The sequence below is a fragment of the Podarcis melisellensis genome, assembly GCF_964234715.1.
Source record: "Podarcis melisellensis genome assembly, chromosome: 13".
In the NCBI taxonomy this organism is placed as follows: Eukaryota; Metazoa; Chordata; class Lepidosauria; order Squamata; family Lacertidae; genus Podarcis; species Podarcis melisellensis.
Window position 1 is genome coordinate 40,700,831 of NC_138545.1, and position 27,248 is coordinate 40,728,078.

Here is a 27,248-nt window from a genome sequence, read left to right on the forward strand (position 1 = left end):
CAAAGTGCAAGTAGATAAATCGGTACCGCTCCGGCGGGAAGGTAAACAGCGTTTCCGTGCGCTGCTCTGGTTCGCCAGAAGTGGTTTAGTCATGCTGGCCACATGACCCGGAAACTGTATGCCGGCTCCCTCGGCCAGTAAAGTGAGATGAGCACTGGACCTAATGGTCAGGGGTCCCTTTACCTTTTTATATGTGCTTCAGGGGAGGGACACTGTCTCAGTGGTCTAAACCACTGAGCCATTTGGGCTTGCTGATCATAAGGTTGGCAGTTTGAATCCATGTGACAGAGTGAACTCCCGTTGCTGTCCCAACTCCTGCCAACCTAGCAGTTCGAAAGCATATCAGTGTGAGTAGATAAATAGGTATCACTGTGGTGGGAAGGTAAATGCCATTTCTGTGTGCTCTGGCACTTGTCACAGTGTTCTGTGTGCCGGAGGCGGTTTAGTCATGCTGTCCACATGACCCAGAAAAGCTGTCTGAGGACAAATGCTGGCTCCCTCGGTCTGAAAGCAAAGATGAGTGCCGCACCCCAGAGTCAAATTCTATTTGACTTAACTCTCCAGGGGTCCTTTACCTTTATGTGCTTCAGGGCTCACCCTATTCTTGTGAGTGTAATGTGTTTTAACTTTTTTAAGTTTTAAATTTAAAATTGTTCTAACCTGCCCTGGTACTTGCTGATGAAGGGCAGATAATAAAATAACTTAAAAATAAGTAGTAGAATGAATCACCTTTGGGCACCAAGGATGCATGGTGCATGCCCTAGGCTGCACATTTTCCTTCCATTGAAGGCATGCCTAGGTTCAAGAGTTCCTTTGGAAGAGCAGACTTTGGCCTGGATTTTATTGGGGAAGGGATTGAGCTTTCAATGTGCAATGTTGGAGCTGAACAGACTGGTTTTTTTTAATCATCATCAGTGGCGTAGCGTGGGGGTGCGGGGGGGGGCCCGGCCGCACCGGGCGCAACATCTGGGGGGCGCGCGCTCGCACTCGCAGCTCTCTGCCCCTACCTGGCTCACTCACTCTCTCTCACTGCAGTGCTGGCTGTGCGAATCCGATCCGAGCCGCTGGGTCGCCGCCCACTGTGGAGGGGGTGGGTGCCAGGCATGCGGTCTGGAGAGAGAGAGAGGGACTATCTGGGGGAGGGACAGTGCAGTGGCCGCCCAGCACAGCCTTGCCTCGGGTGCTTGCCTTGCCTCGGGTGCTGACAACCCACGCTACGCCACTGATCATCATCAATCTTTATTACAGTCCAGAGACCCAACAAATCATTACAAAGCAATACACAATTCATACAGCCTACCTCCAAGTTAAATAAGCATTTTGTTCAGAATATAGGGATTATTTGTTCTTGCAACCACCGATAAAAACTTTGCCACTGCTAATGTTCTAGCATTTGTCTGGTCTTCCAATAGGAACCTGACATAGTGAGCCTCTGATTTTCCTGTGAAAGGTACCAGCAAGGGTGGTATCAGTTCAGCCCTGGCTTGCTCATGTTTTGTACAGTGCAATATGTTTTATGGAATCAATGTCTTGAGCACATGAGCAAAGTCTGTCCTGGTACGGAACTCCCATCCAACACTGCAGAAGTGTTTTTTTTATGGGGGTGAGCTTTAGATACAAACAAAGCATACAGTGTCCAGCAGTGCTGGATTAAGCCATGTGCCGGAGGGGAGCTTTATGTTGAGACATGTTTTGGGCTACTTTACTTGAGCCTTTCATGAGCACAGCTTTTTTAATCCCACAAAATCACTAATGTGGCCATTCCGCTGCTTGCATATAAAACATGTTGATATGCAAACTTAGAAATACATAACGTCTAGACCTGGTTTCCTGTTCCTTTTTGTGCCTGTCTGCTCTCCAAAGGGTGAAGAACATGCTGTTGAAATCCAACTGTGTCCTGGAAGCCTTTGGCAATGCCAAAACCAACCGAAACGACAATTCCAGCCGGTTTGGAAAGTATATGGATATCAACTTTGATTTCAAAGGGGACCCAATAGGTGGGCACATCAATAATTACTTGCTGGAAAAGGTAAGTTTGCCTTGCCAATAAAAAGCCATCATGATTTTTTGTGGACTTATTTTAGAAATGATGAGAAGGATTACCATATTTTATGCATCCGCTGAGGAAAGCTCATGGGATAAGAACATGCCTTACTCCCAGCAGGACAAAAATCAAAAGAGTTGGCTTTAGCATAGTGAGCTTTCCAGAAAATAAAATCACAGCAGATGTCAAATGCCATGGTTTTAAAATAGAAGATCATGCCGCAGTAACAGAACTTTCTATTACATGTTCAGTCAGGGGTTGATGAAAACCTCACTTAAAAATGGACTAGATGGTGGGGCTGTTTTGCTTTGCGTGACTATGAGAGCTGGCTGGCTTTCATGTGGATTTCTGTGACAGCATCTGGTGTTTTGGGTGTGTGTGGTTTTTTTAAAAGCATCTGCATTTGTTGCCCTCGAGCCTCTTTGCAGAATGAATGTAGTCTCAGCCTCTCTCTCTCTCCCTCTCTCTCCATCTCCATCTCAGTCTCAGGGGTTATTCCATATTTGGTAGTCATATCCCCATTTGCTCATAGTGACACACTTGGGATAATTTATTTATTACAGTTATATCCCATCTTTCCCCTCCAAGGAACTTAAAGTGGTGTGCACAGTTCTCCTCCTCATCATTTAATCCTCACAACAACAGTATAGGTTCGGCTGAGAGGCAATGACTGGCCCAGTATCACCCAGCGAGTTTTATGGCTGAGTGGGCGTTTGAACCCTGGTTTCTCAGCTCCTAGTTCAACACTCTTAACGACTACATTGCACTCAATCTCAACCATTATAGCTGTGATGGCTTGCAAGGCATTTTAGTGATTTATTTTGGGTTTTGTTTTTTTTAAGTGATGTTTTTTCTCAAATTAAAACGTGAAGGCATTTCTGCTGGTTTGGTAAGCATCCCATTTTTTAAGGAGTTGGCACAGTTTGGTTCATTTGGAACAGGCCCTAGACAGTGGCGGAGGAAGGGGGTGCGGTCTGCCCCAGGTGTCATCACTGGGGGTGTGTGTGACAAAATGAGTTTTTTTTTTAAAAAAATGGGCTCACAAAACTTTTTAGGAATGGTGACTTAGGCGCCTGCAGGTTCTGTGCTGCCTGAAATGGCAGCGTGGGACCTGCGTCTGCCTATTGCCTCTCCCTCAGCCGCCCCACAGCTGAGAGGAAGGCAGCGGAGAGGCTCCAAGCATCAGAGAGGCTTGCCCCACTCCCATAAGCATGGATCGCCCTGCCCCATAAGCGTGGATCGCTTCGCCCCCAGCTGCAGGACACAACCCCACACCAGGCACCTGAGCGGCTAGCTACGCCGCTGGCCCTAGATACAGTACTTGAGAAGAGTTCTGAAATCTTGGATTACCTAGGAAGAATGGACTAAATTTAATGATTATTTAATTAAATATGTTAAATTAATTGGAAACAGCTTGCAGATACTTAATTGGCTTAGGATTTTATATAAGTTAAGTGATGAATTAATATGTTCAATTTCAAAATGAAAAGATTTAAGGATGTTAAATGTTCAAGTTAAATTTTATAAGAACTATGATTTGGAAAACCGTTAAAAGGATATGCATTGAAATTCAACCAAGGGGAAGCGAGGAAGTCACTTAACAATGTTAATAAGTGTAATTTTTAATAAGGTTATGGTTTACGTTTGTTTGTCTTAGTTTGTTTATAATTTTCTGAAAATCAATAAAAAAATTGGGGGGGAAAAAGAAATCTTGAATTACCTAAAAATACTAATAGAAATAATACCCTATTTGTCATTGCCATGTCCTCTTTCAGCCAGCTTTTTTGTTGCTCTAAAGTGCTTAATAGTAACTTTTGGGCATTCCATCCTACCTTTAAGTGGCTCAGCAAATAGACCATAGCAGTCCAGCGCCTCTATTGTAAATCCAAAGTGTAAATGCTGCCAGTGTGGTTTACCTAGTTGGTTGTTCAGTTGCAGTACTAAAAAAAACCACCACCACCACGTATTTGTATTGGACTTTTCAATGCGGAGGTGAGGGTGGGGAGAGACATTGATGGCAACACATCATCTAAAATTTACAAACAGACTCAGTACTTCAAAACAGTATAGACATGTCACTAACTAACTAACTAATGTTATATAGGAGGTTTCCCACTCTGGTGTTCTGGCCTGAGCCCTCTAAAACTTTGCCATGACATCACTGATGCCTTAGTCAAGAGACTTAAACTATGTTGGGTAGCAAAGCCAACTCGTAATCTTTCCCTTGTTTCTCTCTTGTTTCTCTCTAGTCACGGGTGATTGTGCAGCAGTCAGGAGAGCGCAACTTTCACTCCTTCTACCAGGTGAGCTGTTAGCTTGGTATGCTAAGGTGAAATCAGCAACCTTGTGAGTGCCTCTAAATTCACAGGAAAGACCGCCTGATTGCTTTTTGCAGTGTCCATCATTGTGTGTAAAATTTTCGACAGATGCCACATCCCACTTTCTTCACTAATCCATGCAGGGTATATGCTTGGCTTTGACTTGCCATTTGCTAAATACAGTAACTTACAGATCATCAGCTCCAACCCCTTGCTCTGCTCAAAGGCAGGTTCTTCAAGCCTTACTCATTCAAATCGAATCCTCATTGGGTTTTTTGTTTTTGTTTCTCTTGAAAGGGTTGGTGATGCTGGTTCTAGATACAGATGGAAATAATTTCCCTATACTTCCTGCAAGCAATTAGAGTAACTGGATTCCTGTCTTGAACTCTGCAGCAGACTATTCCTTTGGGCTAGTCCTTTCCAAAAAGACAACCTATGTAATTAGCTAGGGTTGGGAAGTGCTCTTGTAAGGTTGCCTGCTATAGCTTCCTGCCTTAATGGCAGTACATTGTGTTGCTAAATCTCCTCTGTACAACTTTTTTATTGAATAATAATATAATTTATTATTTATACCCCGCCCATCTGGCTGGGTTTCCCCAGCCACTCTGGGCGGCTTCCAACAAAATATTAAAATACAGGAGTCCATCAAACATTAAAAGCTTCCCTAAACAAGGCTGCCTTCAGATGTCTTCTAAAAGTCTGGTAGATATTGTTCTCTTTGACATCTGGTGGGAGGGTGTTCCACAGGGCGGGTGCCACTACTGAGAAGGCCCTCTGCCTGGTTCTCTGTAACTTGGCTTCTCGCAGTGAGGGAACCACCAGAAGGCCCTCAGCGCTGGACCTCAGTGTCCTGGTAGAACGATGGGGGTGGAGACGCTCCTTCAGGCATAGAGACTGAGGCCGTCTAGGGCTTTAAAGGTCAGCACCAACACTTTGAATTGTGCTCGGAAACATACTGGGAGCCAATGTAGGTCTTTCAAGACCGGTGTTATGTGGTCTCAGCAGCCGCTCCCAGTCACCAGTCTAGCTGCTGCATTCTGGATTTGTTGTAGTTTCCGGGTCACCTACAAAGGTAGCCCCACATAGAGCGCACTGCAGTAGTCCAAGCGAGAGATAACCAGAGCATGCACCATTCTGGTGAAACAGTTCACAGGCAGATAGGGTCTCAGCCGGCAAACTAGATGGAGCTGATAAACAGCTGCCCTGAACACAGAATTGACCTGCGCCTCCATGGAGAGCTGCAAGTCCAAAATGACTCCCAGGCTGCGCACCTGGTGCTTCAGGGGCACAGTTACCCCATTCAGGACCAGGGAGTCCTCCACACCTGCCCTCCTTCTGTCCCCCAAAAACAGTACTTCTGTCTTGTCAGGATTCAACCTCAACCTGTTAGCCGCCATCCATCCTCCAACTGCCTCCAGACCAGGACCTTCACTGCCTTCACTGGTTCTGATTTGAAAGAGAGGTAGAGCTGGGTAGGGTGATTCTGTCATAGTTTGGTGCCATCCGATAAAGAACTCCTCACCTTTTTGAGATCTCTTCAGTGTGTTTTGAAAACTGCAGAGAAACCCCTTCCCTCCCTTTCAGATTCCAGCGATAGCTTAGTAAAATTAATTCAGGTGGACTAAATGATCTTTATTATTATTATTTATTAAATTTGTATACCACCCTTCATCCAAAGTTCCCAGGGCAGTTCACAGCAGAAAAATACATAATAAAACAAAAACACATAGACCAAGGTGCCACATTTATAGGGGCAGGCAAGGTGACCTGAGATTGGTCAGCCCTTCTGACCGATAGGGAAATTTTTCTACTCTCAAATATGACAGTGAGCTCTTTCGTGTGAAGCAAAACCCCAGCCATGCATCCGAGAGGAAATGTAATTGCTCCTCTGGTATTAAGACTGCCCCATCCAAAATCCCAGAGTTGCCAGGTGGAAGATCTTAAAGGGTGGAGCAAATATGTTATTGAACAATATTTACCGCAGTATACACAGCCAGGGTTATAAACCACTGGAAGGCTATACCCCCTGCCTCCCAGAAATCATTTTGTGGACAGGGGGAGACCAACCTCTTGCCATCCATTGAGTGAGTAGTGAAGGAGCAGCTGCTCCATATCTTGCTTTCTTCTTTCCTCCCCAGTCCATGTTCCTTTTGAACCATGTCTCTTCAGATTGTGGGCCTGTGTGCAGGAGCTGTACACAGGCATGGGCAGAAGAAAGATTGGGATCTACAGGTAGTTCTCTGGATCATTTGCAGTGAATTAACAAGGGTTTCTGACTACTAATAGCTTTAATAATAGAACCAACAAAGGTGGCTTTCCCCACATAAATTGGTATTGAAAACAAATGCCTAAGCTTAAAATATGTTCTGAGGAACTCCTGTCCATCATTTCTAACTATAAGTCTTTCGTACCTGGCTTTGGTAGGGGACGTGGATGGTGCTGTGGGTTAAACCACAGAGCCTAGGACTTGCCAATCAGAAGGTTGGCGGTTCGAATGCCTGTGATGGAGTGAGCTCCCGTTGCTCAGTCCCTGCTCCTGCCAACCTAGCAGTTCGAAAGCACGTCAAAGCGCAAGTAGATAAATAGGTACCGCTCCGGCGGGCAGGTTAAACGGCGTTTCTGTGTGCTGCTCTGGTTTGCCAGAAGCGGCTTAGTCATGCTGGCCACATGACCCGGAAGCTGTACGCCGGCTCCCTCAGCCAATAAAGCGAGATGAGCGCCGCAACCCCAGAGTTGTCTGCAAATGGACCTAATGGTCAGGGTCCATTTACCTTTACCTGGCTTTGGTATGTATATCTTGGGGTTTTAGAAACAGAGAAGGTAGATTCAATGAACCTGAAGTCTGCCCACCCCTGCTGTACAGCATTTAGAACTTTTTAAGTACTTTAATTGTTGATAACGACAATAGTATAAAAGCTGAAAAAGAAATTAATTTGGACAAATGACTCTCCGATTTTCTCTTCAGCTACTCCAAGGTGGTTCTGAGCAACTTCTACGTTCCTTACATCTACATAAGGATTTATCTGCGTACAGCTATATTGGTTCTGGAGTGCAGTTAAAGGTAAGGGTGTTGCCTACTCATGAGGAATCTCTTTTTCTTGGTCCTTTATGAACTGTGGCATGATCAGCCATACTATGGACTCTGTGCAGCTCTAGCTGAATTTATGCATTTATGCCAATTTAGTTAAATGGTTTGGGCATAATTCTAATACTTTAGCATTATAACGCTAATAGTTTGGCATTATGAGAATAAGCCTTGGATACATGTGTTCCTCCCTTCCTACTCAAGAAAGCTCACATGGAGGAATTAGAAAACTTCTGCTTTTGCTCAATTTTGGATTGACCACAACTGCACAAGCTGCAGTTGTTTTGACCAATGTTGAATGGAAACAGTCCAATAGATTTAGACGAATCAAAGTGGTCACATTTCCCTCTCTTTCTTCCAATGTAGATCATGCACCAAGGCAGTTTCAGTTCCCAAACCAATCTGAAATTAATCCGGATAATCAGCTTTATTCCAAAGTGTCTATAGAGTTGTCTGACCACCACCCACTTGAGTACCTTGTCCCCAAAATGCAAATATATGAGATTGACCTAGAGTTTAACAGGGTCAAGCAATGGTTTCTTAAAATAGAGTGTCACAACTGCCCCCTTAAAACCACGGGAAGCACTCATTTAAAAGAGAGTAGGGGAGAAAAAGAATGCTGACCATTTATAGTTCGATTTTGCTTTTCTTGGATTATACCAGCATATTGTGGCTTAAAATTCTCCACATGCCTTGTGTAAAATATCCTTGGGTAAAATAGGCTGAAACCATTGCAATTGGTTACCCATGGCTACTAGCTATGGTGGCTATGTTCTGCCTCCACTGTTGGAGGCAATATGTCTCTGAATACCAGTTAATAGGAATCACAGGTGTGGAAAGTGTTTGCTGCGCTTGGGTCCTGGGCGTCCTACAGGCATCTGGCTAACCACTGTGAAAACAGAATGCTGTACTAGATTGGCCTGATCCAGAAGGCTTTTTAATGTTCTTAACTAAGTGGCCTTTCAGCACAGACTCTGCAATCATCATGGCATGTGAAACAGATTATCTGCTATAGGTTATCTACTATACAGTGGTGCCTCGCAAGACGAAATTAATCCGTTCCGTGAGTCTCTTCGTCTTGCGGTTTTTTCGTCTTGCGAAGCACGGCTATTAGCGGCTTAGCGCTATTAACGGCTTAGTGGCTTAGCGGCTATTAACGGCTTAGCGGCTTTAAGAAAAAGGAAACAAACTCGCAAGAACTCGCAAGACGTTTTGTCTTGCGAAGCAAGCCCATAGGGAAATTCGTCTTGCAGAGCGACTCAAAAAACGGAAAACTCTTTTGTCTTGCGTGTTTTTCATCTTGCGAGGCATTCGTCTTGCGAGGTACCACTGTATACTGAAGACGTATAGACTTCTACCTGATGATAAATTGACTCTGAGGAGGAGTCATAGCTCAAACCACACAGGACGTTTTCTGTTTTCAGAGTAAATATTGTGCAATATCTCCAGGGTTTTCTTCTTCTTTTCAACTCACCAGTGCAGAAATGTCCGCCATGATTTTTCTTGTCTAATACTGCACTATCTGTGTGCATGCAGTGGTCTTGCATCTGATTAATTTGTTGTTGCTGCTGCTTCTTTTTCAGTGTTCTATTAATGATGGTGCTGACTTCAAGGCTGTCGCTGATGCTATGAAAGTAATTGGATTTGAACCAGAGGAGGTTCAGACAGTATACAAAATTCTAGCTACCATTCTCCATTTGGTGAGTAAGGGGGCGCCATGTATACAGAGATGGATCTCTGGGCTGCTAACATGCTGAGGTGTGTGTGTTGATTTGAGGAATAATCAGGAGAGCGAGAAAGCACACTTTGATTGAGAGGCGTTATGACAGAGCTGCAGCTCTGGAAGAGCAGACCACTTGTTTCTCCACAAATTCAATATTTCCTGTCAGTACCAAGCAAATGTAGAGATTGCTACTCTCTCTTGTCGAAATCTCATATTGGATCTGACTGAGGAAAGCTGTTGAATGCTTTTCAAATTTAATTGCTTGGGATGATTAGCACACTTTAGGCTTAGAATCCCTTTACTAGGGAAGGAATAGAATACTCTGTACCAGCATATATTTATTACATGGGACTTGTCTAGCAGATAAGCCAGCAATCAAGGTTTCGTTTTTAAATGAGTTTATGACAGATGTGTCACTGTTTTGACAGAATGGCAGAAGACCTGACTCCAGCTCTGTTACTTCATACGGAGGTAGACGTGGAGTTCCTAGAACACTGGAGGCGAGGGCACAAATTGTTTGTTCTGCCTCCTTTGCATTTGCATCTTGCAAATTGACTGGAATAGTAGGTTTTGGGGTTGTTGTTTTTTTTAAGGAGATTGGAGTGGGGTGAAAGAATTGGAGCTTAAGCCTTTTCAGCAACTTGGGAGCTGCTTCCTAACAAGGATCTTCATGAAGCTGCCGTTATCTGTAACAGAAAAGAGAAACACACCAGAAAGAGAGTTAAAAGGACTTCTCATTTGGGATGGTTGAGGCGTCCAATATGCTGGGTTTGGACGTCCCATTGCTCAGAAAGACAGGGGACATGTCATAAAGCTCCTCCTTCAGTTTATTCCTTGCCTTTGCAAGGACAGGCTTCTCTCTCACCTTCCCACCTTTCGTTGGATGACTTGAGGATTTCCCCTCTTATCTATCCTTGTTTTACAGTTGTTCCTAGATCTCTAGTTTTTTCTTCCATCTTCTTGGTTTTTAAGGTAAAGGTAAAGGGACCCCTGACTGTTAGGTCCAGTCGTGGCCAACTCTGGGGTTGCGGCGCTCATCTCGCTTTATTGGCCGAGGGAGCCGGCGTACAGCTTCCGGGTCATGTGGCCAGCATGACTAAGCCGCTTCTGGCGAACCAGAGCAGCACATGGAAACGCCGTTTACCTTCCCACCTATTTATCTACTTGCACTTTGATGTGCTTTCGAACTGCTAGGTTGGCAGGAGCAGGGACCAAGCAACGGGAGCTCACCCCGTCACAGGGATTCGAGCCGCCAACCTTCTGATCGGCAAGTCCTAGGCTCAGTGGTTTAACCCACAGTGCCACCTGTGTCTTGGTTTTTGTTTTTGCTTTAAAAACCCCTCCTTAAATGTGCTGTGTCTTTTGTCTTTTGCCTCTCCTCCTTTCCCCATGGCTCCGTTTAGAGAAGGCAGGTGAAACCACAAAGGAAACAGTTCATTGTGAGAGAATAGCTAAATGTAAAAAAATCACAGGTGCCTGAGACTGAGTCTCTAGCCCAGGGCTCAGCAAACCTTTTCAGCAGGGGGCCGGTCCACTGTCCCGCAGACCTTGTGGGGGGCCGGACTATATATTTTTTTGGGGGGGGAATGAACGAATTCCCGTGCCCCACAAATAAACCAGAGATGCATTTTAAATAAAAGGACACATTCTACCCATGTAAAAACACGCTGATTCCCGGACCATCCGCGGGCTGGATTTAGAAGGCGATTGGGCCAGATTCGACCCCCGGGCCTTAGTTTGCCTACCCATGCTCTAGTCGTAAACCTCTGTAGTCAGCAAGCTCCTGTTGTTGTTTAGTCATTTAGTCGTGTCCGACTCTTTGTGACCCCATGGACCAGAGCACGTCAGGCACTCTTGTCTTCCACTGCCTCCTGCAGTTTGGTCAAACTCATGCTGGTAGCTTCGAGAACACTATCCAACCGTCTTGTTCTCTGTTGTCCCCTTCTCCTTGTGTCCTCCATCTTTCCCAACATCAGGGTCTTTTCCAGGGAGTCTTCTCTTCTCATGAGGTGGCCAAAGTATTGGAGCCTCAACTTCACAATCTGTCCTTCCAGTGAGCACTCAGGGCTGATTTCCTTCAGAATGGATAGGTTTGATCTTCTTACAGTCCATGGGACTCTCAAGAGTCTCCTCCAGCACCATAATTCAAAAGCTTCAATTCTTCGGCGATCAGCCTTCTTTATGGTCCAGCTCTCACTTCCATACATCACTACTGGGAAAACCATAGCTTTAACTATACGGACCTTTGTTGGCAAGGTGATGTCTCTGCTTTTTAAGATGCTACAGCTTAAGGATGCTCTGACTTGGTGTCTCACTTGCACCTGGAATTAATCTGGGTGTCTGCTTCCCAAGCACCATCTCTCATCCCAGGGAGTCCTAATATGCCAACTGCTGCCACTAGATGGAATCCAACACCAAGGAGCAACCAAGGAGCCACAGAGATGTTGATCTCACCATATCAGGTGGTGTGGAAAGAGTTCACAAAGAAGGTAGGCCCCTTTGATGCCATTTAGGGTTCCTTATCATCTTCCTGCCAAATGTCATCTTGGAAGGGTGTAGCCCAGACCATTCCCCATTATGAGCAGCAATGGCCTTTCCGCTATCTTCAACTCTCAGGAAAATGTAGTCTTTTCCCCCCAGCATCAGCTAGCACTGCATCTCTGTTATCCTATAGATTTCCCTCGACTTTCCTCAACTTTTCCAGGGGTCCCCCTCAGCATTATCATATTTTTATATTAAAATAAGGTGTTGTTTGAATAATTAAGCAGGCTGTTATTGTTGGCTTAAATGGCCAGTTAGTTCACTAGGGGCAAGAAAGAGAGTCTAAAAACTCTTTTAAAATCTTCTCCAGCTGGTCCTGATTCATCCGATATCAGCAGATTGGACTTGCACAAAGCAACCATCCAACTGAGCCAGTTCCTCACACAGTATTCTTCAGATGGCTCCAACCAAGGTTCTCCTGTGCCACATGCACTTAAAGTAGGTTTATTTTCTCAGCTTCTCAGTTCTCCTCCTTTAAGGTCATCTTCTTAATGGCTATTGCCACCACTCACAGAATCTGTGCTAGGAGCTTTCAGCATCAAAAACCATCTGCTTTTTTTCACCAGCACATGATTCAACCTTTATTCCAAGTATTGCTTTGGACTTCCATAGTGAACAAGAACTGATTTTCCCTTCCCTTTGCCTGTGCTCTTCTCAACCAAGAGAGTGTTTATGGTATAAGTTGGATGTTCAAAGAGCACTGAAGAAGTACATTAAAAATACATTTCTGACTCCCTTTTTCAATTCCTTTCAACCTAGATCCGTAGGGGGGAAAGCCTCAAGCACTATCCTAGCCATGTGGCTCAAAACTCGTATTTTTCTGGCACATAGAGACCCAACAACTCCCAAAGGACCAGAACATCAGAGCCCAGTCAAGAAGGGCAGCAGTGGCTTCAATGGCTTTTCCCATTATTGCTCCTTTCTTAGAGATTTGTAAGGTAGCCACATGGAAGTCTTCTGTAGCCTTTAACAAACATTACAGAATAGGCACCTCTGCTGAGGTAGCCTTTTGAAGGAGAGTGCTTCAACATATTCTCCTTCCATCATAATATTTTCCACTGACTTGTGTGGCTGAATTGAATGAGGCATCCATCCTCACCCTAGCAAAGCCACTCACTGATCAGGGGATCTCATATACGTCCAACTCCCAATAGACTGTGATCTACTCACAGTATTAAAACTGGCAGTGATCTACCCATTGTCGTAAAAAGACTGGCAGTGATCTACCCAGAGTTGCGGAGCTTTTCTTAGGAAGACAAAGTTGTGGAGTTTGAGCTTTTTTTAGTAAGACAAAGTTGGGGGTTTTTTTTGCTGAGGGGCCAGAGATCAACCAGGATCTACCAGGAACACCCCGTGATCTACCAGCTCGTGATCTACCTGTTGGACATGCCTGTATACCTTCAACACTGGGAATTTGTCAAAGCCTCCAGCTCATATCAGGCAATTCCTTTCCCCAAAAGAAGGAATCACTGAACTCCTGGAGCCACATTCTTTTGTTTCAAATTATTTTAGTCCAGGACTTATTTCCGCATCTCTGTCTCAAGCTTTACCATAGGATGGAACTGGAGCAAGAGCTTAATGATTTAATTTAATTTAAAACAATTTTCCGTTTTGTTAAATGGAAGTCACTTAAATTAGGGCCAGCATACGTCCGTCCGGACATTACTGGGATTTCCCAGACATTACTGGGATTTCAAAGGTGGAATTGCCACCCAGGGGAAATTTCCCAAAAGCAGCACTTTGTTCTGGATTTAGGCAAGTCAATCGAAAAATCTTCATTTTTTGGCACAACAACTTTGAAGCTCGAGAAGTTTGGTGTCTTCTTAACAACTTGCTCAACAACATTCGCAGTGTCCTGGTCTTTACTTTCTTGAATACAAAATAAAACAAAATGCAAATAACATTCCATGTTGGGGTGGAAAATTATAAATGTTCAATAATTTGTTTAGTACATTGGGAAGTACGGTCAGTATTTGTCGTTTTTATATCTGTTGTGCAAATATATCCATACATGGAGTCCAGATGATGGAGAACTTCCTTTGTATGCCGTTGTCTTTGAAAAGTTGTTTTCTCATATGCTGCTAATGCAGATAAACGTTTTGTACTGTCGGAGGGGGAGAGTGTTCCTTTCACTATTGGAGCACCAATCTCTTTGCTGCCATTAGTACACCATCAGAAATTTGCTTTTTTAGTTCTCAAGTGTCCCCAGAACCCCAGGCTTCACAGATTTGATGATGTGAACATGCATGAGGGCCGACCAAAGTTGTTTTTTAGGATTGAAGTTGTTGACCTTTTTTAAAGGATTTTACCCCTGCCTTTAGGAACTACCTGCCTGCCTTATGGCTTGGAATTCCTTTTCATCTATTTCTGTTTCCATAATGTAGGGCTTTCCTACCTACCCATGTCTATTTTTACATAGCGCAGCCGCTCCCCTCACCTGCCCATGCTATTCTGCAATGTTATTTCTCTGGCGTTGTTCTCTTTATTTCTTTTTTCTCTCTGGCTCCACTTGCAGCTAATCCAGTTTTCCTCTTGCCTTCTCTGACGCTCTTTCCTCCTCCTGTAAGATTTTCCTTTGTTGTCCTTTTGTCTCTTTCAGCCACTGTTCCCTTTCATTTGTAAATTTCCTGGAACCTTCTCCTGACACTCCACTGTCCTGCTGCCTTTTAAGAAGCCCCTGTGAGCAGCACCTGGGTAATGCTCCACACCTGCTGCTGTGCCTCCTCTGGCTCACCTGTGTCATCTTTCGAATGAGCTGGAATAACGTGGAAGGCAGCATCAGCTCCTGCGTCCTCCTGACATGCACATATAATCCAATCTCATTGCACCTTAATCAAGTCCCATAGCACTGGGATGTAACTCAAGACGATCTCTGGGATCTTTCCAGTACTGAGTTAATGTGAGTGAGGACCTTTGAGTAGAACAGGGGTCAGCAAACTTTTTCAGCAGGGGGCCGGTCCACTGTCCCTCAGACCTTGTGGGGGGCCAGACTATATTGGGGGGGGGGGGAATGAATGAATTCCTATGCCCCACAAATAACCCAGAGATGCATTTTGAACAAAAGCACACATTCGGCTCATGTAAAAACACCAGGCAGGCCCCACAAATAACCCAGAGATGCGTTTTAAATAAAAGGACACATTCTACTCATGTAAAAACACGCTGATTCCCGGACCGTCCACGGGCCAGATTGAGAAGGCAATTGGGCCGGATCCGGCCCCTCGGGCCTTAATTTGCCTACCGATGGAGTAGAGGAACTGAGGGCTGCATGCCTGGTATGTTTGCTGCCTTCCTGAGCAATGGGAGGTCTTAACCCAGCATATGGGTGCCTTGTTCACCCCAAGCAAAAAGAACATTCATGGTGTGAGTGGCTGGTGCTTCTACCTGGTCTAAGCCACCCCAACCAGCCTACCCAATCTCAAGTCTACTCTTCCAGCGCAAGAAAGTGAAAATAGCACAAAAATGGAGGAGCCTGCCCAGCCCTCTTCCATTCCCTCCATGGAGTTGTTGTGAACAGCTTCTTAAACTGAAGTAGTGGAATTTTCAAGGATCTGATAATTGTGCGAGAGACATCTGTGAGGACAAGGGAGAAAATTAAAATTGCACACATGGGGTATGGCCCCTTGGAAAATCTAAGGTGGGCTGTGTGACTTTCTAAACCAGTGTTTCCCAACTTGGGTCTCCAGCTGTTTCTGGACTACAACTCCCACCATCCCTAGCTAGCAAGGCCAGAAGTCTGGGATTATGGGAATTGTAGTCCGAAAACAGCTAAATTTGGGAAAGAGAGCTAAGTTTGGGAAACACTGTTCTATTTTTATTTTTATTTTACTTATGATTTTCAGTTTTATACATTTCAATAATTTTACAGTCATTTTAACATTTCAAAACCTGACTTCTCCCTCTTTCTGCGGTTCCTTAAATTTATTTATTTTATATTTTCTGCATATTCCAAATTAACTTAATTATCTCATTTATTCATCTACTTTAAACATATACTCTGCAAATATATACGTTTATAAAACTGCAGGTTGTTACAGTAATCCTGCCAATGTTCTTACCTGTTTACAGTTTATTTTTAAATATTCAATAAACCATATTCGATAAACTTATAAAAAGCTTGTTACCTTGATTTCTTATTTTTCCGGTAAGATTCGTCATTTCTGCATATTCTATAATTTTTTGTATACATTCTTCTTTCGTCAGGACTTAGCTGCTTCTTTCCATTTTTGGGCAAATAACATTCTTGCCACTGTAGTTGCATAAAAACAACTACCAGACTTTTAGAAGACATCTGAAGGCAGCCCTGTTTAGGGAAGCTTTTAATGTTTAATAGGTTATTGTATTTTAATATTCTGTTGGAAGCGACCCAGAGTGGCTGGGGGAAACCCAGCCAGATGGGTGGGGTATAAATACCGGTAATAAATTATTAGGTAAAGGTAAAGGTACCCCTGCCCGTACGGGCCAGTCTTGACAGACTCTGGGGTTGTGCGCCCATCTCACTTAAGAGGCCAGGGGCCAGCGCTGTCCGGAGACACTTCCGGGTCACATGGCCAGTGTGACATCGCTGCTCTGGCGAGCCAGAGCAGCACACGGAAACGCCGTTTACCTTCCCGCTGGTAAGCGGTCCCTATTTATCTACTTGCACCCGGAGGTGCTTTCGAACTGCTAGGTTGGCAGGCGCTGGGACCGAGCAGCGGGAGCGCACCCCGCCGCAGGGATTCGAACCGCCGACCTTTCGATCAGCAAGTCCTAGGCGCTGAGGCTTTTACCCACAGCGCCACCTGTGTCCCATCAATAAATTATTATTATTATTATTATTATTATTATTATTATTATTATTATTATTATATATCAACATAGATTGTCCTTTGTCCCGATTGGGATGCATTAAGGAAATTGCATCTGTCTGAAAGCGTTGCCTGTATCAGAAGTGGCATTTGCTGCCTAGACTCAGGGAGAATGAATGTCCTTATTTTTTCCAATCTTTCCACAGGGCAATTTGAAGTTTTCTGTGGATGGTGACATACCTGTCATTGAAAACAGCAAGTTAGTGTCTGTCATTGCTGACCTGCTATCAACCAAGGCTGACATGGTGGAGAAGGCCCTGCTTTTTCGAACTGTTGCTACTGGCCGGGACATCATTGATAAACAGCATACAGAGCAAGAAGCCACCTATGGCAGAAATGCCTTTGCAAAGGTGGGTGTTGATACACTCCTGCCAACTTGGAAGTTTACAGTGGTTGTCTTGTTCTGTGTCTTCATACTTTTCACCCATGCAGATATGGCCACATAAATTGCTAGCCAGCATCTTAAGTTGTTTCCCCACACGTTTCTTTATTAGCCGTTTGCCCATTTCATCTCAAGGTGATTCTTACTTGCCATAGGGGATCAGGTGGGTTTTTTTTGGAGACATCTGTTTTGAGTAGTTTTATGTGTTGGGGAGACAGGTTAGTATCCTTGGAGACTTAGGGAACCTTGAGAATGCAGAACTCTCTGGACAATATAACCAATATACTTTGGGAAAGAGCATCAAGCAATGTCTGAGACAGAGCAACTTATTTTTTCCTCAGTGGGAATTATCCATTGGCCAGGGGTGATGGGTGAGGGGAGAACCCGTAGACTTTACCCCACAGATAAGAATATTGGTTTAACATGTCTAGCATCTCCAGTGTCTTGCAAATTGACATCACAGTGAAACCTAAAGCAGCTAGAGAGCAAGCTGTAGTTAACCGATGCTAGTTTCCTTAAACCTTGTTAGGATTTTGACAGCTGGTTACATATTCCCCAGTTTCCTGTTAGAGTGCTACAGAAATGCATCACAAAGATGAACGCTAACGAAACCTGAGCAGCAGAAACAAAAAATGACCCTAGGTATTTTTTTGGTTTGAAGGCAATATACGAGCGCCTTTTCTGCTGGATTGTGACACACATCAATGACGTGATTGAAGTCAAGGACTACAACAGCACAGTTCATGGGAAAAACACTGTAATCGGGGTCCTTGATATCTATGGCTTTGAGATCTTTGACAACAACAGGTGAGATGTCTTGAGAAGGCCAGGCATATCCCTTAAATTGTTTCCAGTTGCGGAATTCATTAATTAATTCAATTTGTGTTTGCTTTAGTTTCGAACAGTTCTGTATCAATTACTGCAACGAGAAACTGCAGCAGCTCTTCATTCAGCTTGTTTTGAAGCAAGAGCAAGAGGAATATCAGCGTGAGGGAATTCCATGGAAGCATGTGAGTAGATAAGCCAGAGCGTTCCAAACTGTGTGTCATTACACTTTCGGATGTCGGCTGCACTGTGTAGGTGTGTTGCGCAAACACTCCCCACGCTTCTCCCGAGCCTGGAAACGGGTTAGTTTAACCTCCGGTTTGCTAGTAAAACTGAATTACTGTGTCATGAAATGATGCATGTCTAAAAGGTGTGTCACCAACATGAAAAGCTTGGAAAGCTCTGAGATGAGCAGTTGGACAAAGCCAACATGGATTCGAAGATGCCAGGTGTTAGCGATTCTACACCAGCAGGTAGCTATTCAAAGCTCAAAAGAGAGGGATTTAGAATGTGAAAGCCCTCTGTCCCCAGCCACGGAGAGTCGAGTGCAGACCCATTCCATTCTTCAGGTTTTTAGTGGCGCTTTGAAACTGCAGTAAAGCCATAGGGGAGTTGGATAAATGACCTGAAATACCAGTACGGGGTACCTCTGGTTGCGAACGGGATCCGTTCCGGAGGCCCGTTCGCAACATGAAAAGAGCGCAACCCGCAGTGGCGTGTCTGCGCACGCACAGGTTGTGATTCACTGCTTCTGCGCATGCGTGTGATGTCATTTTGTGCGTCTGCGCATGTGCGAGTGGCAAAACCCGGAAGTAACCCTTTCTGGTACTTCTGCGACGCTGTGGGACGTAACCTGAAGGAATGTAACATGAAGCAAACGTGACATGAGGTATGACTGTACAGTGGTACCTTGGGTTAAGTACTTAATTTGTTCCGGAGGTCCGTTCTTAACCTGAAACTGTTCTTAACCTGAAGCACCACTTTAGCTAATGGGGCCTCTTGCTGCTGCTGCGTCTTCAGAGCACGATTTCTGTTTTCATCCTGAAGCAAAGTTCTTAACCCAAGGTACTATTTCTGGCTTAGTGGAGTCTGTAACCTGAAGCGTCTGTAACCTGAGGTACCACTGTACTGAAATTGGATGAAATTTTGACTGTGAGCGCAACCTTTAGAGCAAAGACGCTGTGCCTTCATCTCTGGGTAAACGTAAACTGGCACTTGCTCCTCTGTTTCCCTACCACTGCGTGCCTTCAATAGAGAGAGAAAACATTCCTTCCTCAGTTGGATCGCTGTTGCAAATAACCCTACTTGAACATTCTGCAGATTGACTACTTCAACAACCAGATCATTATTGACCTAGTGGAGCAACAGCACAAAGGAATCATTGCCATTCTGGATGATGCATGCATGAATGTCGGCAGAGTCACTGATGGGATGTTCTTGGAGGCTCTTAATACCAAACTGGGCAAACATGCTCACTTCTCCAGCAGAAAGGTACTCCTTTGTGTGTCTATAATAACTTCACTTGACTAAATCAAGTGGGGGGAAGGAGTTAAAAACAAACAAACAACCTATATCCCTCTCTTTCATACGGAGAACAATGTTCAGTTTTGCATAAAATAGCAAACCAGGAGCAGCTTGCATTGCTCCTGTGTGTCATGAAGAAAAGCAAAGAACAATGCCTACTCCAGTGATTACACTGCTGGGTGTTGTCATGGACTGGCTGGATGCAAAGGAGATGTGGGAGGCACCAGCCAGGGAACCCCCAGGGAAGAGGGCTCAGAACCTGGGGATAGGTGGTGGACTGATGACAAGTGGTCAGAGGGAGAAGGAGCAGATGGGGGGGGTCCGAAGCAGAAGAGGTGACAGGGTTTAGTGAACGAGAAGAGGCTGTGGCAGAGCACAGTTCAGACTCGGAGGCAGAAACAGAATCCAGGGAGTCTTCCCCTCCTGCTGCAACCAGCTCCCTTGCTCTCCTAGAACACAATGAGAAATGAAAGAAGCAGAGCAGAGTTGGGTTGTGCGTAGAGTCCTGGTGAGCACTTCAGCTGTTTCATTGGGGCAATACCCTCCTAGAAAGGGTTGCCTGAGACCACTAGGCCAGAGCTGTGGTTGGTTTCCTTGAATAGAGAATTAACTTCATTGGCCTCGGTTGATTTATTGGTTTGTTGCTGACCTATTCCTGCTTCCAGCCCTGACAGATGTCCATTTTATCACCTCATATGGCATTGCCCGTGCACTTTGTAAGTCCCGTCTCAGCTCTAAGGGCCAGACACTGAGATTCTCAGAATGCAAATTCCACCTATGCAGGGTGTGCTTAGAAGAAATACACGGCACACACTGCTTAGGTAATTGACAGAGCTCCCCACAAGCTCTGTAGCTGACGCATAAGCATGAGAGAGTATAATTAAGGACATTCATGTGGCATAAGACCTCCAGAGAGTTCTCATCGAGGTGCTAAACCTTCAGACTTCAGATGGGAGTTCAGATAATAGAATATTCTTTCATGTAAAAAAAATAAAAATATTTCCCCAAAATAAATGAAAAATAGGGTTTTGGGGGACAAGGCTAGAGCACTTTTTGGTGTAGTTTCCATTTTTATTTTAAATGGAGGAGTATGCCATTATGTAAGCCCCTCCCTGTGATCTGAAGTGGTACATTCCAGACACAGATTTCCCACCTTGGTGCTTACTGTGCCAAGGTAGCAGTAAATGGGAACTTCACTCCCAGCCAAGGGATGTAGGTGGTGCTGTGGTCTAAACCACTGAGCCTCTTGGGCTTGCCAATCGGAAGGTCGGCAGTTCGAATCCTCATGACAGGGTGAGCGGCATTTCATGGTCCTCAATGCACCAGAAGCGGTTTAGCCATGCTGGCCACTTGACCCAGAAAGCTGTCTGTGGATAAACGCCGGCTCCCTTGGCCTGAAAGCCAGGGGTCCTTTACAGTTTTCTTTTGTTTTTACCTTAAATGGGAACCTAAGCTAGGTTTGCTTGTTCTATTAATACAGCCATGTTTGTGTTTGTTAACAGAACAAGCAAACCCATGTCTGTATCTCCAGTACTAAATCCTCTCTTGAAGACCCATTGCAGGACAGGTAACAGGTTAGGTATATGATGCTGCCTGAGGATGAAATGTGAAGGTGAATGCGATAGGCACTGACCAGACATCTGCTCATTCATCAGAGTTGCCTGTGGGAGAAGATATAAGTCGATGCAGCAGGGCATCTTGGCCCAAAAGTTATGCACGGCATCTGTGCGTGCCTTTCCCTTCCCTTAAACTATACTGGGAGGAGGAAAGGGGCGGTAGAAGCAGGTAGCAGAACAAGCTGGAGCAGTTCTGATGGTGGAAAATGATAAGGGAATTTGAGGCCATGTGGGGCCCAAGATTATGGGCATGCATGTGCAAGGATGGTGGCTGTTTTAGTTGGCTTGGATGCTGTTTGTAGTTGCCTGAGGTGGACTGAAATAGGTAGAGTTGGCTTGGTGGCTTGTATGGGTACTAGATGAGGAGAGCACTTGGTGGTGGTGCCCTGTAATGGTGGTACCAACTGGAGGAAAGGACCACCTGGTATCTGCAGATCTTGGACTCGAGGGTGAGAGTAGCCTAAAAATGTAAGATCCCATGACCTGAAGTACTGCTGTGCTTTGTTAAGTAAGTTTTGACATTGGAAATGTCAGTTTTGCACCGATATCCAGCAGAGGGAGCAGGAGCCTGCTCAATATCGCAGGGAAAAACTGGAGCATGAGTTTGGCAAGGCAATGATGATGTCACTCGCAGCCAATAGAGACCCGGTTTCAATTCATGTGATATTTCCTAAGCAACTCATTTCGCATGACACAGACAACACCAGCGTTTGATTTATAGTTAAATGACTTCAAAATCCACAGTCAGGCAATGACACAAAATAGTGAGCAAGCTTTTTAATTCTCAGAACACAACAGGCTGGGTATTAAGTAAAATGGGAAGCAGGAGGGAGTGGAGAGAAAAAGCTGGCTTGATGTTGAGCCACAAAATCTGCATTTAGTCACAGTCTTAAGGTGGAGTGTAGGAGATTGCAGACTTATAGCACAGTCCTAATCATGTCTAATCAGAAGTAAGTCATTGGATTAAGCGGGGCTTACTCCCAGGTAAATGGGGTTAGGAATGCACCCTTAATTGGATTAGGCTGTGCTACTTGCTGTGGAGATTTCAGGTTGCACCTAGGGCTGATGGGACAAAGCAACAAATAATGGCAAATTCCCAAATTTTTGAAAATACAAAATGCAGCTGCTACCTGATCTGTCTCCTGCCCTAAATGTAACATGTGGTTGGATGATAGAAAGATGACAAAACAGTGTTAACAGCTTCACCCAATTCTTGCTGGCTTCAAAATCACAGACAGCAGCCTGAATAATTTTAAGCCCAGAACAATGGTGATCCCATATTTTGGCAGTGTGCTTAAAGAAAGACAGCTCACTTGAAATGAGCCTGCATTGTGGAAAGAGAGCCTCTCACCATGTAGAGCAAATATTATTCTTAATATGCATGAATGAAAACTATGCTCAAGACAGTTAACACAATAGAACCATATTTATGTGTTTGTTACTGAAACTTGTATCCTACCCTTCCTCTCCGTAGGGTGCCCAATAAAACACTGAATTAGTTTGTACTGTAAAACACAAACTGGAAGTAAAGTAGGAGGGAATATCTGTAGCGGTGGCTTTATCTGTTCTTTACAGAGGGTAGAATTTGCAAGATGTCAGACAGTATGGCTGCAACAGAATCAATCCCATAAAGCATAAGCAAACTATTTTGAGGAGAGGTGGATTTCACAGATAAAAGTATCTGGAATTTCAGCAGAAATCGTGTTGCCGCTTAATGTTATATTCAGTACCATTAGTCTCAAGTCTTCATTAAGCTGAACCCCTTAATTCTGGCACTGCTGAAACTGAATTTCATTTGATACTTGGAGAAGGGGAGCGTGTCCAGAGCTCTCCAAATTCCAAGACAAATCGTCTGTGAAGAGAGACGGCTAGATCAGGAGACATCAGGATCAGCTAGAATCTATGATGAGTGAAACCCCTCCCCCTAACTACTGCCAAAAATTGCCTGCATGCTTTTAGAATTCGTTCTGCTACGTTGAGTACTAAGATATTTTACTTTGGGGGCTTCCTTTTATTTTTACACGAAAGCTCAAGTCCTTATGACTTTGTGTGTTCCTCAACCCCTATCCACATGCTTCCTGGTGCAAATCACAAACTTGCATTCATAAATGTGTTCTCCAAAACACTCTTAGCGCTTCCTTAATATTTCCGGCAGTTTATTATAGTGGAAACCCAGGTTTCTCTGTATCCCGCAAATCAAAACCAATCTGGTACCTTGCTGAAAGCAGCAACAGTGACCACAAATATTGAGGCAAGTGAAGAGGAAAGGACCGTGTGCTTTGGAAACCGTGATCTCGGAACCTCACATGTAATGCTTCAGTACTCCCCGTGAAGCGTATTGGGTTTTGCGTTGGGGCAGATAAGCTCCGAGGGGCTGCTGTGCCCTACATTCTAGTGTCCTACTTTACAGACAGCAGCACACCAGATACGCAGTCAGCTTGGGTTTTTTGTTTTGGTAAAACCCACGCAGCAGAAGAAAGCATTTTTGCTCTGCGCTAAATAGAAATCTGAGTTACATTACAGGCCTCTTCTCTCTCTTGCCTGATGAAAGGTTCCTGCTGGCTGCACAACTTTGTGCTGGGTAGTTTATAATCTGACTTTCTGGCTTGAGTTTTCCCCTTTCTCTCCTCATCCACTCTGGAGAAGATCAAGCCTGCTTCACCCATTATACAGTGGTGCCTCGCAAGACGAAATTAATTCGTTCCGCAAGTCTTTTCGTCTTGCGAGTTTTTTGTCTTGCGAAGCACGGTTTCCCATAGGAATGCATTGAAAATCAATCAATGCGTTCCTATGGAAACCGCCTTCAGACCAGGTCCGGGGACAGTCTGTCCCCCGACCTCTTCTGAAGGCCGGCGGGGGGCGAAAGTCTTTGCTCCACCCCGCCTGCCTTCAAAAGCAGTCGGGGAGAGCGGAGAATCGCAGCGCGTTTTTCCACTCTTCCGGGAAGGCAGGCAGGGTGGAGCAAAGACTTTCGCTCCCGCCGGCCTTCAGAAGAGGTCCAGGACCTCTTCTGCAGGCCGGCGGGGGGCGAAAGTCTTTGCTCCCCCCCGCCTGCCTTCAAAAGCCGTCCGGGATAGCGGGAAGCGCTTCCCTGCTATCCCGGACCGCTTTTAAAATGCTGGTGGTGGGGAGCAAAGCCTTTCGGCCCCCGCCGGTCTTCCTGGACCTCTTCTGAAGGCCGGAGGGGGGGGGAAAGGCTTTGCTCCCCACCGCCAGCATTTAAAAGAGGTCCCCGGAGATTTCCCTATGGGCTTTCTTCTTGTGAAGCAAGCCCATAGGGAAAATTGCCTAGCGAAGCGACGCAAAAACCGAAAAACCCTTTCGTCTTGCGGGTTTTTCGTCTTGCGAGGCATTCGTCTTGCGGGGCACCACTGTAATTTCCACAAATGAAGCATTTCCGCACAGAGGGACTAGAGCAGGGTTGGAGAACCTGTTGCTCTCCAGGTTTTGTAGACTACAGCTCCCACCTTTCCTGACCATTGGTTATGCTTGCTGCAGCTAATAGATGTCCAACCACATCTGGAGGGCCACAAGTTCCCCATCCCTGAAGCAGAGGGTTCTTGTGATGTGTCAGTAAGGTCATGAACACATGTCACCCACATAGAGAGCCAGTGTGGTGTAGTGGTTAAGAGCGGTAGTCTCGTAATCTGGGGAACCGGGTTCGCGTCTCCGCTCCTCCACATGCAGCTGCTGGGTGACCTTGGGCCAGTCACACGTCTCTGAAGTCTTTCAGCCTCACTCACCTCACAGAGTGTTTGTTGTGGGGGAGGAAGGGAAAGGAGAATGTTAGCCGCTTTGAGACTCCTTAAAGGGAGTGAAAGGTGGGATATCAAATCCAAACTCTTCTTCTTCTTCTACCAATCTGGTAGTTGATGCATGATAAAGCCATGCCACAGGTTATGCTAAATGTGCCCTTTTCTGCGTGGAGTTAATCACAAGTATTTTTAAGTGGGAAAACAGCAGGCTGGAATATAAGCTCTGAGCCCTTCCTTTCACCTACTACCTTTCTCTTGAGTTCCCCCTCCCTGGGTGAGTTCTCCCCCATTTTCTGCCAGACTAACTTCTGCTCTTGGAGCTTGGCTAGAAAAAAAATGCTGCCGGGAGGGAGGAGCCCACAGGAGGAAAGCGACAGACAGGTAGAAGGTCGAGCACCCCACTGCACTTGAACTTGGTCCCACACTGTGCCCCTTTATTGCTGTCCGTTGGCGACCCAGGTCATCTTCGGAATGCTCTCAGCTGCCTACATAATGTTGGCGGAATGAATCTTCAAGATCAGTTTGGAAAAATCTCAGCTGCCTGCTACCATGATGAGAATGTGTCTTTTGTAGTGGGGAAGACATTGGGACACACAAGTCGCTGTCTTGAAAGCACCTAGAGGAACGAAAGAGAGAGAACCAATAGTTAGCATGGTTCTGTCAAAACCCCATCGTCAGAGCTTCTCCCCAATGTGAATGATTTACTAGATAAAGCAAAGGGCACTTCAGTAAGACTTTTGATCTTGTAATCGCCGCTGCCACGATGTGGGTTTTCTTTCTGTGTTGGGAAGGCATAATATACGATCCCTTAATATATAGGAAGGGGCACACCTCATTAGATCTCAGGTTCACTCCCTTAAATACCATGTTAAAGGACTGCAAGTGCTGTGTTTGGAAGATATCCAATAGCGCAAATAAACAATAGTGAGCTAAATGAACCAATGACTCTTAACTTTGTATATAAAACAGGGGCAAATATCCACATGCTTTATTCTTATCTAAGCCACCTTCCTGCCAACCTAGCAGTTTGAAAGCACATCAGAGTGCAAGTAGATAAATAGGTACCGCTCCGGTGGGAAGGTAAATGGCATTTCCGTGCGCTGCTCTGGTTTGCCAGAAGCGGCTTAGTCATGCTGGCCACATGACCCGGAAGCTGTACACCGGCTCCCTCGGCCAATAAAGCGAGATGAGCGCCGCAACCCCAGAGTCAGCCATGACTGGACCTAATGGTCAGGGGTCCCTTTACCTTTAAGCAACCTCAACCTTTGGAGTGGCCCTTTGGCTTTCTTCACAACTGCAGGACCATTACTGCCACTGACACCACTTGGCATTGACGTGAAATGGAACAGTGCTTGATTTAATGTGTTTTATGTTCATCTTTCTTGCATATCGCTTTGTGTTTTACAACAAGAAAGACTAAATTCTGGCCCTATTTTCACTTGAGCTAAACTACTTGGTTTTGCTTGGCCATGTGAAGATTTCAGTATTGTCTTCACGCTAGCTTCACTTGGTTGCTATATCCTGTGAAAACAGACTTTTTGTAAGTTTCCTATCAATCTGTTCACTTGGTGATGCCCTACAGTTTGCCTGTGTATTTGGTTAGATCATCACACGAAAGAGGAGAGAACAGATGGCAGTGGAGACCCACGGTTCTTCATTCTCTGCAAGTTTCTGTCGCTAGAAAGGAACAGTATCACTGAGTCTAAAAGAAAAGGTTGCCTTGACTTACAGATTGTCTGTCTATAAATAAATACCTTATATAACAATAGAATTCGGAAAGACATTCCATTGCTAAACCTGTATGTGAAGCAGTAGTTGAGCACACTGAGAAGCAGCTGTGCAATGATTCAGCAATATTGACTTCTTAACCATTTGTTTTTAAGCTCTGTGCTACGGACAAAAACCTGGAATTTGACAGAGACTTTCGGATTAAACACTACGCTGGAGACGTTATGTAAGTGTGGTTCCTACACTTGCTTTCTTAGTATCTGTTAACACCTCCTCAAAAACACTTTTGCAGTTGCACACTGCTGCTTCTCCACTCATATTGCACTATAGACCGAGGTAGCCTTTCTCTTCTTTTGCTTTTTGCAAAGTCTAAGGAAATGTTTGTATATGTTTTGCTTTTCGATAGTTTTTTGGCGCTGCTGCTGTGCTATGCCACTCATAGCTTCCCATGACTGGTCTGTGAGGCGGTCTTGCATTATTCCTCTGCATAGCCACAAAACCACTATTCAACCTCCCTTATCAAGGGTGTTAAATAAATAAATAGATAGATAGATAGATAGATAGATAGATAGATAGATAGATAGATAGTTAGGCTATTTAATTTATCTTATTGTACTTGAACACATGTTTTCCTGGGCACCTTGTTAATTTCTTTCAAACACAAAAGCTAAATCTTTCCATAATCCCAGAAGCCATTTGTTTCACTGTTCTCCCTCAAGAATTTGCTTCTTGCCATATTTAATGTGTTGCTGCACCTGTACAATTTTAATGTGGCAACACACAAATGAAAGTGTGCAATTTCTGGAGGAAATGTTAATGTAAGGGAAACATGAATAGAAATGTGGGACGAGAGGAGTGAC

General features: G+C 44.9%; 1 protein-coding gene and 1 long non-coding RNA gene across 3 annotated transcripts in view; one reads left to right on the forward strand and one right to left on the reverse strand.

Annotated features, from left to right (window-relative positions):
• The window catches only part of LOC309354399, a 266,088-nt gene that overhangs the window by 228,948 nt on the left and 9,892 nt on the right, over window positions 1-27,248 (reverse strand). The window lies entirely within an intron of this gene.
• MYO1D (myosin ID) overlaps window positions 1-27,248 on the forward strand; it is a 175,832-nt gene that overhangs the window by 32,331 nt on the left and 116,253 nt on the right. For both annotated transcript variants that reach the window (XR_014162166.1, XM_081883878.1), the window contains exons 4-12: window positions 1,864-2,029; window positions 4,294-4,347; window positions 7,328-7,423; window positions 9,031-9,147; window positions 16,705-16,908; window positions 17,602-17,747; window positions 17,836-17,950; window positions 19,086-19,256; window positions 26,544-26,614. Coding sequence is in view for 1 of the 2 variants with exons in the window: in XM_081883878.1 (XP_081740004.1) it covers window positions 1,864-2,029; window positions 4,294-4,347; window positions 7,328-7,423; window positions 9,031-9,147; window positions 16,705-16,908; window positions 17,602-17,747; window positions 17,836-17,950; window positions 19,086-19,256; window positions 26,544-26,614 (1,140 nt within the window). In the remaining variant the exon portion in view is untranslated. The remainder of the gene's footprint in view (window positions 1-1,863; window positions 2,030-4,293; window positions 4,348-7,327; window positions 7,424-9,030; window positions 9,148-16,704; window positions 16,909-17,601; window positions 17,748-17,835; window positions 17,951-19,085; window positions 19,257-26,543; window positions 26,615-27,248) is intronic.